Here is a 19,268-nt window from a genome sequence, read left to right on the forward strand (position 1 = left end):
GCATCTTACTGAATATTATTTTTTGAACAATTATAAAATTATTAAGAATTGATTTAAAAATTGTAATCAATATTTGAAAATCACTTTAATTAGCTTTGATTTTTATGAAAAATCTTTTTAAGTTATGGTTTAATCTGAAAATGGTGGTTTGTTGTAAAATAAAGAAATTATATTTGTTTTTGTTTAAAGTATTTATTTTGTTTTGAAAAAAAATAAAAAGGATTTAATTAAAACTAATAAGAATTAAATTTAAAAAATTAAATACTAATATATAAATTTAACAAAAAATATGAATTACATCAAAAAAATCACAATATTGTTGTAAATAATTTTACAAATTTAGTAAACAATTTTTTGTTTTGTTCTTAATTTAACTCAAATTTAATTTACCATTTCAAATCTTCTAGCTTCTTTTTTATATGAAGATTTATCCTTAAAGAAGGGAACCCAAAAGATAAATAGGAATCCGATGCAAACAAAAAATTAAAACAAAAATAGTAGAACTGACTCCTGAATAGTTGAAATATATTCTTCCATAATGTCTTTAACTTATCTGATGATATCGTGGCAATACTCTATCTAAAAATGATCAAATATTAAATTTTCTTCAAATATTTCTTCATATATAATGTTGTTAAGAGAATTAACTTTAGTTGGAGACTAATATCTTAAATTTAATTTTTCTTCATGATTATTTTTAGAATATTTTTCACATAGTGAAAATGATATTTCATTTTCAGATATTATTTAATCACTGCACTTTACATTATATAAATATTTTTAATGCAGCTCTTTTAAATAAGGAAATTTAATTTTCAATTAGCCCGAGTTTTGGAGATATTTAATTGAATCAGTAAAGCTAGATTTATTTGTTGTAATATTCGTTGGCTTTTATCCATCCGTGGTATTAAATACATGAATTAAATCTTCTGACTGTAAAGCACGCAAAGAAAAATAATATTTTTTAGTATATTTCAGCAAATCAAATGAGTTTCTTCCAGTTTTATCATAGAAATCATTAACAGTATTGTAAAACAGTATAATAAATACGATTATAATTATATTAGTTATGACGTGTAAGATCAAGTGAATATAAAACGTTTCTTTACTCATACGAGCTTCTTTTCTTCTTGATTTTTTGTTTCTGTCTCTGTAAACATCATAAGTAATGGGGACAAAAGCACATTAGAAAATTAGCAAGAATAACACTGAAAATACAAGCACTACTACAATCCATTATTAGTAAGATTTACTTTCAATTTCATAAGTAAAAATATCAAAGGCTTTTTCATCAGCAGAACTCAAAGCAACTGCTGTTTAATTAGAAAACTAAAATAACTTTTGAGCTATTTTTTATTCTGTGGCATTTTTAGTAGAGTTGAAATCATAATTTAAAGTGTTAAACAAGTCATTTATCTTATCAGTATCTAATTCAAGAATCACAGTTCTAAATCTATCGCATTTAAAAAATTAATCACTATCTTATTCATTAATGCTATTTTTAATCTTTAAAAATAATTTTAATTTTTTAAAACGATTCTAACAAAAATAAAAAAATATCTATATATATTAAATTAATTTTTAGTCCTCTTATTTAATAAATAAATTTATTAATAAGTACAAACTTTTATTCTTTTATCCATTTTATAAAAGTTGATGATTAATAAACAAACAATTTTTACTTTTTCTACATAATAGTCTGTAATTTTTGGTCTTGTAATATTAGAATTTTCAAGCTACTTATCTATACTCTCAAAGTTATTTTAACTTTTGATTAAATAAAATAATTGAAAATGATTCGCAAAAAATAAAATGATTAATTACTCTGTGAAAATAAAGTATCCATGTAAAAAATAATTTAAATCATTTGCATCTCGAACAAACTTATTAAACTTGATGTAATCCTCAAACGGCTCCATTATATTATACTTTTATTAGTTTAGAAGAAAGCTTCCTACAAACAAAAGAGCAATAACGAAAAGTGATACAACTAGCGAGCAAATTTTCCCCATAGTGTTCAATCTACTAGATTCTTTTTATTTTTAAATTTTCTTTGGTTTGTTTGCTATTAATAAAATCTAAGAATAAAAACAATAAATAAGATAGATATCAATTTTGTTATTTTCTGTGAAATTATATTTAAATAAACATTTCAAACAAATATGCAAAATAAGAAGCTGTTAAAAGCAAATTAGTAATTAAGTACCAAAAATATTTTATAATATTTCAGCTATATTATATAATTTTTATGTTTGTATTCATTCACATAAACAAAACAAATATAATTACAGAAATAATTTTATTATTAATATTTGAATGAATCAAATTAATTTATTTTATAGTTCCAAATTTAAAATGAACTAATTAATTAAGCTTTTATTAAAATTGATTTATTATTTTTTTCAAATGTCTTTTCTTGTTGGGTTCTGAAAGGACTAGATTCTAGGTATATTTTATTAAATCTTCTTTTATTTAAACTCATTTTCTTCATCCTCTATTTCTTTCAAGCAACCTTAAGGATTTTATTATATTCCTTATTGTTGATAATATAATTATTTTATATTTTAATAATTTTCTTCAATAACCCTTTCAAATTTTGTCAAAATTTCTATATGAGGAATTTTTCCATAAGTCATTCTTGCTCCAGCTGCAGTATAAGGCTCTATAAATTCCTATGAAGTTGGATTTTTTAGTAGATTTAGATAATCTGTTAATTTAGGAATTGGCCATACAGTAATATCACCTTCGTAATTCTAGTCCATCACTCTTACAGCAGTCACCAAGCTCAAAGGTAAAATTCTTAATATTTTAATGAAAATAATTATAAAAGTCAATAAATAATTATTTAGAAAATAAGCAAATTTATTAAATAAACTCAAACTTTAAAATATTTTCATAAATTCAAGGTATATGAGTTATTTATTTTATTAAATAAAATTAATATTGTATAATCATGGTAATCTAAAATTTATTACCCTAAGCTATTAAGTTGTTTAAACCTCAGCCTAACTTCTTAAGATATTAACATTTTGATGAATTCTAAAATTTTCAGAATCTTAACAATTAATTTATTTTTGTATCTTATTTTTTCTGTATGATTAAGAAGAGGAACTACATGGGGATTAACCTAACTAACTATGGTTGTGCTAACATTAAATTATTCAGAGAGTTAATTGTGAGGAATATCAAATGCTATTGAACCGTCAATAAACTTTGAATCTTCTATATATTTTATAAGCTGACCGTTCCTATTCTTAAAGTAAAGATCTGATGGAGGAAAAACGAATGGCAGACTACAGGAACAACAAACTGCTGACCATATGACTACATTTGGTGCCGTTAAATAGTTTAATACTCTGTCTTAGGTATGTCTACCAGCTCCAGTTACAGTAATATTTAAAATAAATCCTGTATCGTCAAAAGCTTCTTAAAATGTTTTATCACCTATAAATAATTAAAAAATATTTCAAAAACCATAAATAAATAACTCTTTATCTGTATTTAATATACCTAAATTGTCTCTCAAAAATTTCTTGTAAATATTCATATCCATAAAATAGCCTTCTTTTAAAAATCTGATTATTTTTCTAAAAGCACTATTTCTTGGATCTCTTTGTAAAAAGGCACTGTAATTTATTTTCCTTTATTCTCTGTCAAAGTAATTTCCTAAATCTTCATACTTTGTGGTTCCTATAAATGCAGCAGTGATACTTCCTGCAGAAGAACCTGCTAATATACGAGGGAGTAAATTCTACTCAAATAATGACTTTGCTACTCCTGCATGATATCTAATTATTAATTAAGAATTATTATAATGCTTTCTTTCCCAACTTAAAAAAATTAAAAATTTAATTATTGGATTTGATTAATTTACAAAATTGACCATTTTGTAATACTTTTTTAATGTAAATACTTTAATATAATTTAAATCCACAAAGAGGTAATAAAATAATTCTTAAATATTTATTTATATTCCTAAAAATATTTTATGCAAAATATTTACAATCCTAAAAATGCACCACCTGAGAAAATCATAGCAGTTCTACCAAGAGCATGTCTTACTTCTGCGAAGAATTCTAGCTTCTCTGAAAGATCAAGGTGTTGAGACTAAGCTATATACTTGATGCTTAAATCTAATTCATTTATAAAATCGTGTATAACTTATTTAGTTCCAAAATAACATTGCTAATATAAGGATGGATTAAGAATATTTGCTATGTTTTTGAAAGGATGAGATCTTATCAAATCTACTAAATCTAATACATTCTGCTGTGAATTTGAGCCATGGCGTTTACTTCTTAGCTTATTTTTTAAATTTATTATATATTTGTAATCATAGTCTTTAGAAACTGCCTTTTCTTTCCATTGCTTAATTCTTTTGAGGTTATCTAACTGTTGAGCATAAATTTTCCACTCTTCATAGCTTTAAACGTTTTTTATTTTCTTTTTCAACTTATTTTGCTGCTTTTTATCAGTATACATTTACTTAGTTTGCTCAGCATGATAAAATAAAATTTCTTTCAGCATAAAAAGATCTTCTTCTATTTCATTTTTAATTACTCTATATAAATATCCTAGTACCATTGCTTATGCTTTTAATTATATTCCAAATTGCTAATTTGCTAACTAAATATTTATAAACTGGGCTTTTTCAAAAGCTTTAATTGGTATAAGTTTTTGATAAATTGATAAAGTAATATTAATAATTAAGATCAAAAAAGCTATTTATTTTGATTTACAAATCTTAGGTATTTTATTTTAATATACGTCATATTCGTAATCTACCATGATAATTATAAAATAATTTAAATAAATAATTAAACATGACATAAAAAGATAGATAGATAATCTTCAAATTTTACTAAAGTAAACTTAAATATTTTTTTTTGGCTTACATTGTATAAATTTAAAACACCTTTTTGTTTGTAATATTTAAGGTAATGAATGATATTTTATTAAATTGAAAGTTTACCAATTAAATATATTTGTATAATTTATGTTAATATAATAATTTATTTAATTTGAATTTAATTTTTTCATAAATTACTTTATAATTAATTAATAATTAAATTTACATAAATATCAAAATTAACAACTAATTATAAACAAGAGAGTAAAAATTTATCAATTACTTTTTACAATTCAAAATAAAATTATGTATCATTTTAGCAATCCAGTAGCTATTTCTTTTTGATTGAAACGGAATGGATATCCTCCTACATTAATATCTATTGTGCAAGGAAAATTAGTGCAGACAAATGGATAAATTGCTTCATAATCTTCTTAAGATTTTTCTTATTTATCTAATTTAAGCTTTTATAATAAAGTAAAATTTAATATTTAATTTCTTTATTAAATTTAAACTACCTTAAGCACTCTTTCTTTCCTCAAACGTTCTTCTTCAACTATCATTTTTATATAATAAGTTTTAATAAATGTTTATTATAATTATAAAAAGTGATTCTATACTTTCTTCATGATCGTCTTCTTTAGGTCTATAAGACTCTTCTTCTTCATCTTTTTTGCTTGAGCTCTTTTTTTTTTATTCCTACAATTTCTTTATTTCCTCAAAAGGTGGAGGATTTAAAAATTCTCCGTTTCTAGTAATCCATATTCTTTGATCTTTTTTAGTATAACCAATTCCTTTACAAATAAAAAATAACTTAGTTTATTATATATCTTGATTTGTTGAAGATGAAAATACCCATAGTATCACCATAAGTAATTTATTCAATATTCAGGTCTACTTCCTATTCTCCAATCATTATTAATCCATTTGAAGAATAAAGCACAGATTTTTGTCCTGAGAGCAACAACTGAAAATTGTCAGGCTATGTTTTACATTTATCTAATTAAGATTTTGATATAAATCCTATTGATAATTACTAATCAAAATTATTTGAATTTATTTTTTCTAGCTCAACCTCAAAGTAGCAACAATCCATCTTTTAATCACATGGATAGTTACAAATAATCAATCTTTACCCATTTTGTTATTTAAATGTAGCTTATAAATATTCTCCCAACACAACTTTGTTTGCTTCCTCTTTTTATGATTGATTTAAAAACAAATTTAAAAAATATTTAAAAATAAATTTATAATATAAAAGTTGTTTGAAATTTCAATATAAATCTTTTACCAATTTAATGTTTTACTTCCACGTCTTACTAATAGTATGGAGCTGAAAATTCATCACTCTTACTATTAAATGTAAGAAGATTTAATAACAATTTTTGATTTGAATTTAAATTTTGTTTCTTAATGCCTAATTCTGCCTTCATGGTACCTTCTGTTTTTATTATGTGTTCCTCATACATGTTATACAAATAAGCAATTCCTACAATAACAAGAATTACAATCACAATAGCGAAAAATATTCCCCATCCGTTACCTCCTACAATTAAAATTTTATTTATATTAACAATTTTTAGATAGTAAACTTCTAAAATACCTTATTCTTCAATTGGCTATGTGGGTTAATTTGGTTAATTTGGCTAATCAGGTTTATTTGGTTGGTTTGGTTAATCTGGTTTATTTGGCTGATTTGGTTAATCAGGCTTATTTGGCTGCGGATCAGTTGGAATAGGAGGATTTTATGGAGTTCCTTCTGTTTATTTGCTAGCTAAAAAACCTTAATTTGGCTAGTAGTGCTTATGCTTAGTAAAACTGTATATCAAAGGCTTTCCTAAATCATCTAATCCACAAGAAATAGCCAAAATACATGCTAAAAATAATAGCTTAAAATTTTATTTCATTTTTTGAATAGATTTTTAATTTTAAAGTAAAAAAAATAACAAGTTCAGCTATTTGTTACAAATTTTAATAAATAAACCTATAATTGAATTATTTTAATAAAATTAATGAATCTTATTAATATTTGTTTTAGTCCATTAACAATTATGAAAAACGATATCCCGATATATCTTTATTGATTTATTTAATAATTATTTTTTTCATCAAATATTTTTCAAAAATAAACTATAAATTTTTTAATTTTGGAAATTTATACAAAAAAACTCATTTCTATTTTATTTTACAAATATTTTGCATTTTTTATTAGAATTTTCTTGATTGATCAATAAGATTTTCTCTTAAACAAAACAAAAAAAATAATAAATAACAAAAAAAGATATTTATGTGGTTATTAAAATATTCATTTATTAATTTTTTGAAAAAAAATATGTACAAAAAATTTGCAATAGTAGGATTAGCAGTAGGTGGTTTAACAGCCTATTATCTAGTTAAATAAAAATAAAAATCTAATAAATACAATAAGTAGATTTAACAATTAGAAGCTCAAGTTTTGAAAGAGTAGCAAGAAGGTACTTAATTGTACTCTAAAGAAACATTAATTAGTACAAAATAGCTGATTATGGAAATGAGTTAAGAGGATTATTAAAAAATAACTGAAAAAAATAGAAAAAGTAAAATTCCTTTTTTTAAAAATATTTTTTTTGGTTGGAACAATTTATCTAGGATGAGATAACAATCAAAAATATATGATTATACAAAGACTTTTCAAAGTTTTAATTATTTTTATATTATATTCAGATAGGAGACAATACCAGAAAAAAGATGTCTAAACTTACCTTAACTATGTTATTTAATATGCTGCAGATTACTTTAATCTAATTGAAGAGAATGAGAAATTGTTTAAAAAATCAAAAATCTTAAATATAAATATTTACAAATAATCTATTTAAGAATTAGAAAAAAATAAAAGTAATAAGCTTGCTTTTCATTCTTCGTTGTCTTAAAATTACATTGCACTTAGATCTTCAATTCCTAGTAATTTTGATGAATTTACCGAAGATTTTGCAATTGGCACTTTGAATTACATGATTGGAGTTATAAAAGGAAGCTATTTTAATTTTAGTGAAATGCTGGCTACTTTAGTGAAAAGAAAAGAAATATCATATTCTAATATTTTTGGAATAATAACTATTATTTTATATGATTATGTTAATTAATCTGAATAATTCTAGGGTGTAGAAGAGGAAGATATATTGAGGTTTGTTTATTCAAAATAAGAAGCAAAAAATGAAGCAAAAGAATAGTTAAATATATTCTATTAATCTGTTTATTAAATTATTGAGTATGTTATGGAAATGAAATCTTGAAAAATAGATTTAATATTAATTATGGTATGATTTTAAAATAATTACCTATCTAAAAGAACTCATAAAATAGCAATAATAATAAAAAAACAAATAAATACCAATAATTCATAAACTATTGACTAAAAGATAGATTAGCTTAAATTTGTTAATTTACAATTAAGATAATTAAAAATTTAAAAAAATAATTTAAGCTATTTTGAAAATTATTTGTTCACAATATATTCTAATATGTTTAAATTCTTAAACTATATAATTTATTATTTTTTATAACCTATAATTCATTCAAAGCCATTAAAACATTAAACATTTAGAAATTTATTTTTTTATAAGATTTTAAATTTAAAATAATTAAAATATAAATTTTTTATTTTTTGTATTGTTGATTTAAAACAATTTTTATTTTTTTTTTAATAAATTTAATTTTAAAATACATTGATAAAAAAGATTACTTGAAAGATTATTTTATATATTAAAGTATTTTATCACTTTTAAATTTACTCATTGCTATTTCCCATTTTCCCAAAATTCTTGGCTTTGATTTTAAATAATTTAAACTATTTTGAAAATTATTTGTTCACAAAATATTCTAATATGTTTAAATTCTAAAACTAAATAATTTATTTTTTTTATAACCTAAAATTCATTCAAAGTCATTTAAACATGAAACATTTAGGAATTTATTTTTTTATAAGATTTAAAATTTAAAATAAAATATTAATTTGCATTTAAATTTTAATTTTTTTACTTTTAAATTTGTTGATTTAAAACAATTTAATTTTAATTTGTTTTTTAATAAATTTAATTTTAAAATACATTTATAAAAAAGATTGCTTCAAAGATTATTTAATATTTTAAAGTATTTTATCATTTTTATATTTACTCATTGCTATTTGCCATTTTCCCAAAATTCTTGGCTTTGCTTTTATCTCATTTTTTCTTTTAAGACAACGTTGTCTTTGTATTTTTTATATTCTTTTATAAATTTTTCTTCGTCTTCTGAACTAGAGCTTAATTCTATTTCATTTTTGTTCTTCTTTTACTTTGACCTCATTAAAAATTCTTTTGATACAGGGCTATAGTTAGCAGAACGTGAGTCTTTTTTTGATTTCTTACTGTTACTATCTTGGGTCTACAAGAATTTCTTTTAATTACTTTCTATTTTTTGATTTTAAAGATTTGTCATAAATAAAGGTTTTTTCAAATCAAAATTTACTTTGCAATTGTTGAATATCTAACTTTAATTTTTCCAGTTTAGACTATGCATATGAAGGAGATTTTGTAAAAAATATGTTATCTATAAACTCATCATTATCTTACATTTTTGATATTCTAGTCTGGTCAAAAACATTATTAAACCTGTTTATAACTTCACTATTGTGATTGGGAGATGTGTATGTCTTTGAGATATTTAATTAGTGATTATTTCTTAAATGGGAAGTGGATAGAGAGTTCTCTAATTAATTTTAATTTACTCTTTAACTACTATTCAAATTTTAAATATTCTACTTTATATTAATATAGTCAGATTTATATGGAGTATTTTGAGAACTAGTGTATAATTTATCAAGTTTAGAGGGCGTTAATTTATAGTGATGAGAATTATCTGCTTTGTTAAAGACAGAATTTTTCTCTAAAAGAGCTATTTTAGTTTTAATATTATTTTTGTAAGCCAACTCTTCGCCTTCTATATTATCTTTCAATTATTACTAAAGCATTGTCAATTATATTTCATATTACTTTCTTGCTTCTTCTAAACGTTTTTCATAATTTTTATAGTGGACTTCTATTCTTCTTAGCTTTAAGTTGTTTTCTTCCTTTTTTATTTTTTCTGCTTCAACTACTAGTTTACGAAATTCTTCATTTGCTTCATGAATTTCTTTTTACTTTTCTCTGACAAAATTTTCTTTAGCATCAATCAATGTATAGATTGCATTATCAGCTTCTCGGTTTGAAGATCTTCCAATAATTTGTTAAGTAGTCTTTGATTTTGGTGTTACACATTCTTCTACTTAAGTATTTGAATAATCTTATCCACTAATATTATGAGAAATACCATATGCAGGAGTAGTTGGAAAACGATGTACTATTCCTTTAGCTTAAGATTTATTAGCATGGAATTGAAATGCTTTTTTGTTGAATGGGGCTTTAATATTCTTTTCTAACTTTATGATTTCTTATTTCAAATCTTTTAAATTTTCTTAAAGCGTTTTGCTGTTAGGAATAGAATATGTTTTATTGTGACTCGACATACATGTGCTAGGACGTATATTTATTGCATCACTTTTTTAAAGAGTTAGGTTTGGATTCTCAAAAAAGTCAGTCATTCTGCTTAAATGAATGTTATTTATTTTATTTTTAAAATGTTGATTTTACTTGAATGAATGAAATATCTTTTATATTTCAAGGTTTCAAATTTTTTATTTAAATAATATATTTAATTTTTATTACTGCAGTAAAGTGAATGAATATTGCTTAAATAAATATTGAAATATCATTAAATTTCAACATAGATACAATAGCTTTGATTCATTTAATAAATCATGAATTATCATATTAGTTTTTAAAGATTACTAAATATTTATTTTTTATGCTGTTATTATGAGTGAATCAAAAAAATTTAAATAGATTTTTTTTCTTTTTTAAATTTTATCCAGTCAAAAATAATTATTTTTTTAACAAAAATTGTAGGTAATTAAAAATGCTCATAAAATTTAATTCTGCAATGTTCTTCGTTCTATATAAAAATGCTATTAAAAGATTTACAAGATATTATAATTATTAAATTCAATCATTAAAATCAAAATAGATCCAGCAACTAATTACACACTACTCAACTAAATATTATTAAGAAAAAAGATTATTTTGCTTCAAAAATAATTATATTTAAAATAAAACAATCTTTTTGTTATATAAATAATAAAGTCCAATCGAACATAAATTGATTAGTTTAATCAATCAATTATAAAATATATAATTTCAAAACAAATAAATAAGTAAATCTATTCAAAGCAACTTAAAAAACAAAATACTTCTATCCAAGTTTTATTAGTAATTTAGCAAATAAAAAATATTTAAAATGGTTAGCGCTTGGTCCTTCGGTACTTCTCTAAGAGGTAATATCAATAAACATAGAATTTTAGTTATATTGTTTTCTTAATTCAAAAATTTTATTAAAGATAGGGGCAGATCAAATGACACACCTGTAAATATAGAAACTTATAATTTATTCAGTTTTATTCAAGTTTTAAATAATTATGAAAGGGTCCTGGTTCATATTCTGCTTAAAAGTAGCCTAAGCAAATACCTCCTTAATGGAAGTAAGAAAAATACATTCTTTTAAATTTATCAAAAAGTAGTTTAATTTTGCTAAATTAACTTTACTTATACAACATTAGAATGGGCTCATCTGGAAGAAGTGGTCTCCTTCTCAATACCTCTCCTGGTCCCGGATCGTAATACAAAATCTATATTTATTTCTTAAATATTTAATACCATATTGTCTTCATAAATATAAACTATTTATCTTTTCACTTTTCACATAACATTAATCGTATTTTTTAAATAAATTTATAGATACTAACTCAAGCCAAAGTTTGTAATAAAAATAGAAGTTCAATTAGCATAAATTAAAAAAAAAATATATATTAAAATTAGGGTAATGAAGGTAGTAAGTATACCATCGTTGGTAAGCCATAGTCTAGACCCCTCACAGCAGGATCTTGTAACTTATTATTATATTTGCTAATTTTTAAAAATCTCTTACTCTTGCATTGAGAATGTAATTAAGTCTTTTTATTGTTTTTAAATTAGAACCTGGTCCTGGCGCCTACAATCCCAATGCCTCTGTATCATTAAGAACACTACCAAAATATACGTAAAATTAAATTTTTAAAAAATTCGAGTATCTGAATATTTGATATATTATCAAAAGTTTCTCCTCAAAAGCTGGTGTTCCAGGTGAAAGAGTAAAAACTCCTGGACCAGGATAATACTCACATTCTTCAACTGTTCTGAATAGACCTTCTATGATGTAAAATATATATTTTATTTTTAAAAAATATCTTAATTGTTTTTATATTAAAGCTTTCCAAGATCTACTAGAAATGAGTTATATTACACTGGAAATACTCCTGGTCCAGGAAGTAAATTAATAATTAAAAAATAATAAGCTTTTTTAAGATATTATTATTAAAAATTAAAGGTTATTCTAGAATGTTAATGAATTCAGCATAAGGTCCTAAATTTGGGTTTGGTACAAGCACAAGAGATGATTTTAATCACACATCATTTAGGCAATCTCCTGGGCGTAATCTCATTTCATTTAAACTCTAAATAATTTTTAAATAATTATATTAACAAAATAGCTGGAAATTATAACCTCAATAGCAGTTTTAACTCTTCAAAAGGATTTAGTATGAGTTTCCGTCAAAAACTACCTGGCGATTAAGAAAAAGTACCTGGACCTGGAAGGTAAACAATATATTTTTAAATATAATGAATATAAAAAAGAATATTTAAAATTCTAGTTATAACCCAAGCTTAATTATGAAAAAGTCATCACCAGCATTTAAGTAAATAATTAAAACAATCTTATATATTTTAGACAATATATAATTTATAAAACAGAATTGGAACTTCATTAAGAGGAAAAGATTACTTTGATTAGTCATAGCCAGGACCTGGAGCGTAAATAATACTTTTAATGAATTAAATGATTTTAAGATTTATTATTTTTACAGATATTAGCCACGTATGTATAATAGACCAACAACACCTTCTGTAAAAATGGGCCACGATTAAAGAAAGCCATTAAGTTGTACTGAATTAACTCCTGGACCTGGATAGTATAGCTTACCAGGAACAAACACTGGTCCTAAGGTATATATTTTATAAGTTACAGAATTTTACTAATTAAATATTATAGTTAACAATTAAAGGGTCTACTTCTACCGATCCAGTTACTCTTGAAAAATCTAGAATCCCTGGTCCTGGTTAATATTAACCTAGCGAGAGCTTTTCTAGTTTAAAGTAAAGACCTGCATCAGCAAGGTATTCAAACGCAAATTAATAAGAAATTTTTAAACAAAAACATATTTTAAATTAAAAAGAATTGGAAGTGGACAAAGATCTAATTTCTTAGCCACCACTGCTGTCCCTGGGCCGGGAAATTATTAGATTGGAGGAGATATCTAAGGTAGTTATTGAACATATCAAATATTTTTATTTACAAACATTTAATAAAATTATAGGCCCTAAATGGGGATTTGGAACCAGTTAATAGCGTATTAACGATTAAGCTAAGGCCCATATAAACTAACCTGGTATATTATTTATTTTAGTCTCTTATTTTTATAAAAAATTGTTTTAAAAAATGATTAGGTCCAGGTGCATATAATCTTAAACCTTTCTTTGCAGATGTTCCTTCTTACTTAATGCCTCATAAACCTCCTTAATGAGATTTAAACGAATTTTATTATATTTTTAAAGATACTATATATATAATACATATATTTACAATTTATATCTAATAGTTTATATTTTTATAATATTTTTGTAGAATCTAAGTATAAATAATCCTTATGCTTTAACTTAACTAAATTTACTGAACAATTTTGTTTATTAATCAAATCAATTATTAATACAAATTTATTTATATTTATTTATTTTGAAAACAAATATTTTTTTTATCTTTTACATCCTAAAAATTAATTTTAATTTTTAAATTTATTTTACAAAAATCTTAAATATAATTAAAAATTTTTTCATGAATTAAAATTTTTTTATATTTTTTAAATTTATTTCTAATTAATTTCCTTCATTTTATATAAACTGAGGAAATGAAAAGTCATTTTATTCAATTAAAATGTTATTTATTTTTAAAAAAGGGAAAAAAATATCTTAAGGAGCTTTATAAAAAAGTATTTATTTAATTATGTTTCTTACATTAAATAAAGATGAATTATTTAATTTTGAAGAGAAATATGAAGGTTCTAAAAAATGATATCATGTTATAAATTTAATAAGTAGCTAAAATAATATAAGTCAATTAACTAAATAGACATTAAAAATCAAAATAAATTTAATTTAAAATATTAAAAAAACTTATTATTTTAAATATGCTTTTACTTATGAATTGTTATTTTTATAATTATTTTGAATGGTAGTTTTTGAATGTTAAAAAATATTTTGATGGATAACAAATAATAATAAATTGTATGGAAGGCGTGAAGAGTAATTAATTAGCATATAATTTTTTAATTTAATCATTAACTATCTAAATATAAATAATTAGTAAATTATAATTGGTGAAAACTTTTTTCTTGTCAAATTACTTTTAATACTTAAAAATTACACAAATTATTATTATTAAAAATACTTACTGCTTAAAACAAAAAGTATATTTATTTTTTTCAATTAATTAGCTCCAATGGCTGCTGCTTTGACTGTAAATCAAAAACATATTAACTAGATAGTAAGCAATGATTATGTTACCAGCTCTAACTTACATACATTAGATTCAAATTATTCTTCACAGTTGGCAAAGTTAATTTAGTATAAAGCTATACCATATCCTCATAAAATTCAAGTCAATAAAACTAATCAACTAAATGTATTAGCTAAATTACAACATAAAAAAAAATAAAATTTATCTTCAAACAGTGGAAGTTTTTAAACAAACTAAAATTATTCCACAAATAGGAGCCAGGCTGCTTCGTATTTAGAAAGTGAAGGTAATAGTAGATCTTAGATTAAAAAAAATAAATATACAAATTTAATATCTAAAAGTAAAAATGAATCCTTCTACGAAGTATAATAAGAAAATAACTAAAAGAGAGCTTGTACATCTTAAAAACGCTACCTTTTAACCAATAGCTCTGATTTTGAAAATCATTCAATTTAAGGTTAAGAAATGAATAACTCAACAGATTAACTTATGAATAGAAATAATCAAATAAATAGCTAAAGTACAATTAAGAAATTCAAGAATTAATTATCGTTTAGAGATAATCTCTAAAATTCATATGTTTCTATTTAAAGTAGAGAAGATATAGCTTTAGCTAAAAAATTAGAACTAATTATGGGACATAGAAATTAATCTCATCGTTCTACAAAAGAAACTAATAAATTTTTGAATAACTCACAAATAATTGTAGTCAATAATGACAGGAGTAGAACTATTAATAACAATATAAGTTTAGAAACTGAGTAATAAATAAAAGTAAGTGAATAGTCCTAATATGATTAATAAATTAATTTTAAAACTTTTAATCCTCTTAACTCTTCGATATATAAGCAAAATTCTTATAATTTCGATTTAGATTTAAATCAAAATGTAAATAAAAAAGAAGTTTTTAATTATCTAAAAAATAAAATATTTTAGAAGTAATCAAGCTAATAAGATAAATAATATAATAATCAATTTAGGATATCAAAATATTCTAACAAATTAGATATCAGCTCTACTATTAAAAAGGATTCTGTTAATAATTCTCAGTACTAATTCAAACCTACTCCTCCTCCTCCTTAAACTGCTGATCTAATTGAAAGGGAAAAAAGAGTAAGACTAACCTAATCATAAGGGAAAAAAGATAAAAAAAGATTGAATTTTTATGAGAGATTTAGTGAAAAGCTGAAGCAAAGTATTATGATGACTGAGTTATAGTAAAACTACAATTTACAATAGATTGAATAAGGAATGTAATAATAACTTGATTTATACTAAAACTAACCTATAATACATGAAAAAAATGAATAGACATATTTGCAAATGAAATTTAATCCAATTTAAAGAGGAAAAAAAATGTTTTCTTCTTTAGAAAATTAATAAGATTTAAATAAATGTGAAGTTCTTGTTGCTAAATATGTGAATAAATATATATTTGGAGATAATCATTAAAATAACAATTTAAAAAAATATGAGAATTTGAATATAGAAAAAAATATTACTTAAGTATAAAGTGCAGGTCCAAGTAACATAGATGAATAATAAGATACATAGTTATCATAAATTTAGCAACAATAAATTAATAACTATTAAGATTAATTACCGATTTAAAATATTTTTTACCAAGGCTAATAATTAAAAACTAATAGTTCAAAAAAATTACACTTAATCTCACTCAGTAAAAACTCAACTAAAAAGTTACTTTAAGAAACACATAGTAATAGTTAGAATTCATAGTTTGATTTAAAATTAAATCTAGAATAAGAAGATTAAATTCTTTAAATATAAAAACAAAATTATATCAATTTCTAAAATAAAGCATCATTTGATTAAGATGATCCAGATTTGAGGGAATACTTAAGTGAGAATAAAATATCAACTTAAAATTTAGAAATATTAGGTAGTGACTATAACTGAAATAAATTTAAATACTTTAAAGATTTCAATATTTATTAATAAAATAAAACCAATAACCTATTTATTATGTAAATTATATACCAACTTTTCATTTGACATAAAATTTTTTACTTTAAATTTCACAAATAAATTCTAAATATAGGTTTTAAATAATGTAAATCCTCCTTAATTAATAATAAATTTAATTGAAACCCTTTTAAAAAATGTTATATGCATGTTTGTTTTAAAATTATAAGTGTAAAGTAGAAATAATTAAAAAAAATATTAGTGTTTATGGTTAATATAATAATTGAAATAAATTTGGAAAAAAGAATGAGCTTTTAAAATCTGAAGAAAAGAACAAATAGATGTTTTGTATTTATTTTAAAGACTTGTTATTTAATAGTATAGTACTTACTTATAATTTATATAGTTACAAAATTTAAACGTATGAAATATATTTATTTATTTATATAATTAAATTTGTTAATATGATTAAATAAGGTTAGAGTAATTTGAAAATTGAATAGAAGGATAAGATCTTTTATTTAGTATTATAAATAGAGAGTTTTCAAATGAGAAATTTGTAATATAAGCTCTTTGAGTTGTTGTTTGTTTTTTCGTTGAATTTTTAAATGTTTTTTTCTATTTTTCATCATCTTAAATCAGAAAATTTAAGAGTTGATTCAGGTCCTTTAAAAGAAGGGGCATCCGGGAAGGCGTCCCAAAAACGAAGAGTCTCATCACTAGCTCCAGTGACTATTTATTTTTGATCAGGGCTCAAAGCCATGTAAATAACTCTTTATTAGTGGCCTTGGAATATTTTTACTTTTTGAGGGTTAGGATATTTCCAAACATATATTTCATTGTCTGCATAACCATGAGTAGAAACAAATTGATTAGTGTTCTTAGTAAAGGCTAAACTGCAAACTTAACTGCTTGTTTCAATACAATCAACTTCTTTTCCTGTATGAATATTCCAAAAACGAATAGTTTTATCACGACTGCCACCTCCTGAAACAAGCAAACCATGTTAATGAGGGCTCCAGGTAATGGCCTTTACAGCAGCTTTATGCTGTGAGAATTTATACTAATGCTGATTGTATCCTATATTCCAAACAAATAATTTGTCATCGTTTCCTCCACTAGCTAATGTTTATTAATCGCATGACCATTCTAGACCACAAACTTCATTACGATGTCCTTGATATTTGCGGACTATATTCTTATCACGTATATCATGACAATAAATATTTCTATCTTTTGAACCACTTGCTAAAATTTCGTCATTTATCCAAGAAAGACTAGCTACTCTATCTTCATGGTTTTAAAAGAAAGCTACTTCTCTACGAGTCTCAGCATCTATAATTTATACACCTCCAAGTGAGTCTCCGATTGCCAGCAGCTTGCCAGACTTGCTAAATTTAACAGATGTAAATTTATATATGTTATTTTTATCAGGTTTTTGCATACTAAAAATTTTTTTATTACTATAATTGTAGCCAAATACTTCATTCTTAAGTACAATAGAGATGACATTTTATGCACTCCAATGAAGTAAATTCAAGTAGTAGTCATCTTCTAAACCAGGTGCATCTAAGATTTTTGTACTATCTGTGATAACTAAAGATTACTTTTTTTTAAAGCTTAAGGAGCTTTAACTTGGTAGTTATCCATTACTCCTAAAGAAATCTTCATCATTAATATTTTCTTATTCCATAATAGACTACTATGAATATAACCCTGATTTTTGTTAGGACATAAATGCAGAGTTAGTGTTTTACTGTCTGTTTCCATTAAAAGAGAGAATCTTGGAGTTATCTGAAGTATCTAAGATATGCTTTTAATAAAGAGATGCAATTGAGAAAGATTCATTGCTATTTTGGGAATAGCATGCAGTTTAGGGGTCATTTTTTATTTAAGAAGATTTCTTTGTCATATCAGAAGAGTCTTTATTTTAAAAATTAATAAACATCTTATTATTTTTTCTAGTTGGAATGAATCTTTCATAGCCTAAACTTGAATCCTAAGAATGAGCTGAAAATGTTGCATTATTCTATTTTTTAGTATTTCGAGAAAAGGGAGTGCTTATGGCTGATGAAAAGGAGTTTTAATTAGAGAGACTTAATTCAGTATTTGCATTAGTTGTGGTAGCAAATCCGTAAGACAATTGGTTTTTACAGTCGTCAGACTCATATTTTCTAAGCTTTTGTATGCAATTATCAAAGTTCTAGGAGGAGTTTTATTTTTTATCAAGATTAAAAGAAGACTACTTACGGAAACTGGGATTTGATTCTTTTTTTAAACTAAAAACGTTGCTGCTAGTATTGGTGCAAGAAGAATGGTTGTCATTTGCATCATCACTAAACATTATTTATTCTAAATTATGATAAAAATTATTGCTGAAATTAATAGGAGGACATTGAGATTAGCTGCTTTAGTTCTTGTCACTAGTATTATCCTACTAAGAAATAGATTAAAAATAGAGACTAGCTTAAGAATTCTGCTTTTTGTAAAGCTCCTATTCAATATTTTGTGAACAGAAGGATGAGTTTAGTTCATTTTCATTTAATCCTATATTAAAGCAAAAGGGTTATTCTTCAATTTATATCTCACTCATAGAGTTAATTATTAAATAGGAATGTTATTAAGAAATAATAAAAGTTGATTTTCGGAGTCTGAAAGGATTTATTGAAGAGCTGAGGAGAGGCTAGCAATAAAAAATAAGAAATTGTATATGCTTTAAAAGATGAGGATATTCAAAACTGTTAAGCTGTATTAGTTGTGTTAGAAACCACTGGTAAAT

The 19,268-nt window shown here is 23.2% G+C and overlaps 8 protein-coding genes across 8 annotated transcripts; 3 read left to right on the forward strand and 5 right to left on the reverse strand. All coding sequences in view use genetic code 6, as the record gives it.

Moving 5' to 3' along the window:
- Positions 1–303: 303 nt before the first annotated feature.
- TTHERM_00825320 (transmembrane protein, putative) lies at positions 304–2,119 on the reverse strand. The gene is made up of 3 exons (XM_001031400.2): positions 1,825–2,119; positions 1,683–1,767; positions 304–1,506 (listed from the first exon to the last, which is right to left on the reverse strand). Exons 1-3 carry the CDS (start codon positions 2,010–2,012, stop codon positions 376–378), a joined length of 1,404 nt encoding a protein of 467 aa, XP_001031400.1. The 5' UTR covers positions 2,013–2,119; the 3' UTR covers positions 304–375.
- A 283-nt stretch (positions 2,120–2,402) lies between these two features.
- On the reverse strand, positions 2,403–4,584 carry TTHERM_00825330 (patatin family phospholipase; the record flags this gene model as incomplete). Its single annotated transcript, XM_001031401.2, has 4 exons — positions 2,403–2,799; positions 2,976–3,444; positions 3,511–3,788; positions 4,004–4,584. The coding sequence occupies 4 exons, from the start codon at positions 4,582–4,584 to the stop codon at positions 2,403–2,405; spliced, it is 1,725 nt and encodes a 574-aa protein (XP_001031401.2).
- Positions 4,585–5,160: 576 nt separating this feature from the next.
- TTHERM_00825340 (transmembrane protein, putative) lies at positions 5,161–6,756 on the reverse strand (the record flags this gene model as incomplete). The annotated part of the gene is made up of 6 exons (XM_001031402.2): positions 5,161–5,313; positions 5,368–5,405; positions 5,470–5,643; positions 5,705–6,046; positions 6,141–6,395; positions 6,453–6,756. 6 exons carry the CDS (start codon positions 6,754–6,756, stop codon positions 5,161–5,163), a joined length of 1,266 nt encoding a protein of 421 aa, XP_001031402.2.
- A 338-nt stretch (positions 6,757–7,094) lies between these two features.
- Positions 7,095–8,412, forward strand: TTHERM_00825350 (transmembrane protein, putative). Its single transcript, XM_001031403.3, has 2 exons — positions 7,095–7,425; positions 7,553–8,412. The coding sequence occupies exons 1-2, from the start codon at positions 7,137–7,139 to the stop codon at positions 8,119–8,121; spliced, it is 858 nt and encodes a 285-aa protein (XP_001031403.2). The 5' UTR covers positions 7,095–7,136; the 3' UTR covers positions 8,122–8,412.
- Positions 8,413–9,001: 589 nt separating this feature from the next.
- On the reverse strand, positions 9,002–10,445 carry TTHERM_00825360 (hypothetical protein; the record flags this gene model as incomplete). The annotated part of the gene is made up of 2 exons (XM_001031404.2): positions 9,002–9,276; positions 9,335–10,445. 2 exons carry the CDS (start codon positions 10,443–10,445, stop codon positions 9,002–9,004), a joined length of 1,386 nt encoding a protein of 461 aa, XP_001031404.2.
- A 593-nt stretch (positions 10,446–11,038) lies between these two features.
- TTHERM_00825370 (outer dense fiber protein) lies at positions 11,039–13,577 on the forward strand (the record flags this gene model as incomplete). Its single annotated transcript, XM_001031405.2, has 18 exons — positions 11,039–11,234; positions 11,298–11,323; positions 11,383–11,438; positions 11,517–11,573; positions 11,695–11,716; positions 11,776–11,842; positions 11,932–11,995; positions 12,053–12,151; positions 12,205–12,263; positions 12,323–12,427; positions 12,486–12,591; positions 12,648–12,692; positions 12,748–12,807; positions 12,861–12,999; positions 13,046–13,170; positions 13,230–13,315; positions 13,371–13,442; positions 13,501–13,577. Exons 1-18 carry the CDS (start codon positions 11,198–11,200, stop codon positions 13,575–13,577), a joined length of 1,302 nt encoding a protein of 433 aa, XP_001031405.2. The 5' UTR covers positions 11,039–11,197.
- Positions 13,578–15,281: 1,704 nt separating this feature from the next.
- Positions 15,282–15,725, forward strand: TTHERM_000825379 (transmembrane protein, putative; the record flags this gene model as incomplete). Its single annotated transcript, XM_012799654.1, has 1 exon — positions 15,282–15,725. One exon carries the CDS (start codon positions 15,282–15,284, stop codon positions 15,723–15,725), a length of 444 nt encoding a protein of 147 aa, XP_012655108.1.
- Positions 15,726–17,117: 1,392 nt separating this feature from the next.
- TTHERM_00825380 (WD regulatory protein, putative) lies at positions 17,118–19,082 on the reverse strand (the record flags this gene model as incomplete). Its single annotated transcript, XM_001031406.1, has 1 exon — positions 17,118–19,082. The coding sequence occupies one exon, from the start codon at positions 19,080–19,082 to the stop codon at positions 17,118–17,120; it is 1,965 nt and encodes a 654-aa protein (XP_001031406.1).
- Between the last annotated feature and the right edge of the window lie 186 nt (positions 19,083–19,268).

The sequence above is a fragment of the Tetrahymena thermophila genome (assembly GCF_000189635.1).
Source record: "Tetrahymena thermophila SB210 genomic scaffold scf_8254440, whole genome shotgun sequence".
NCBI classification, from domain to species: Eukaryota; Ciliophora; class Oligohymenophorea; order Hymenostomatida; family Tetrahymenidae; genus Tetrahymena; species Tetrahymena thermophila.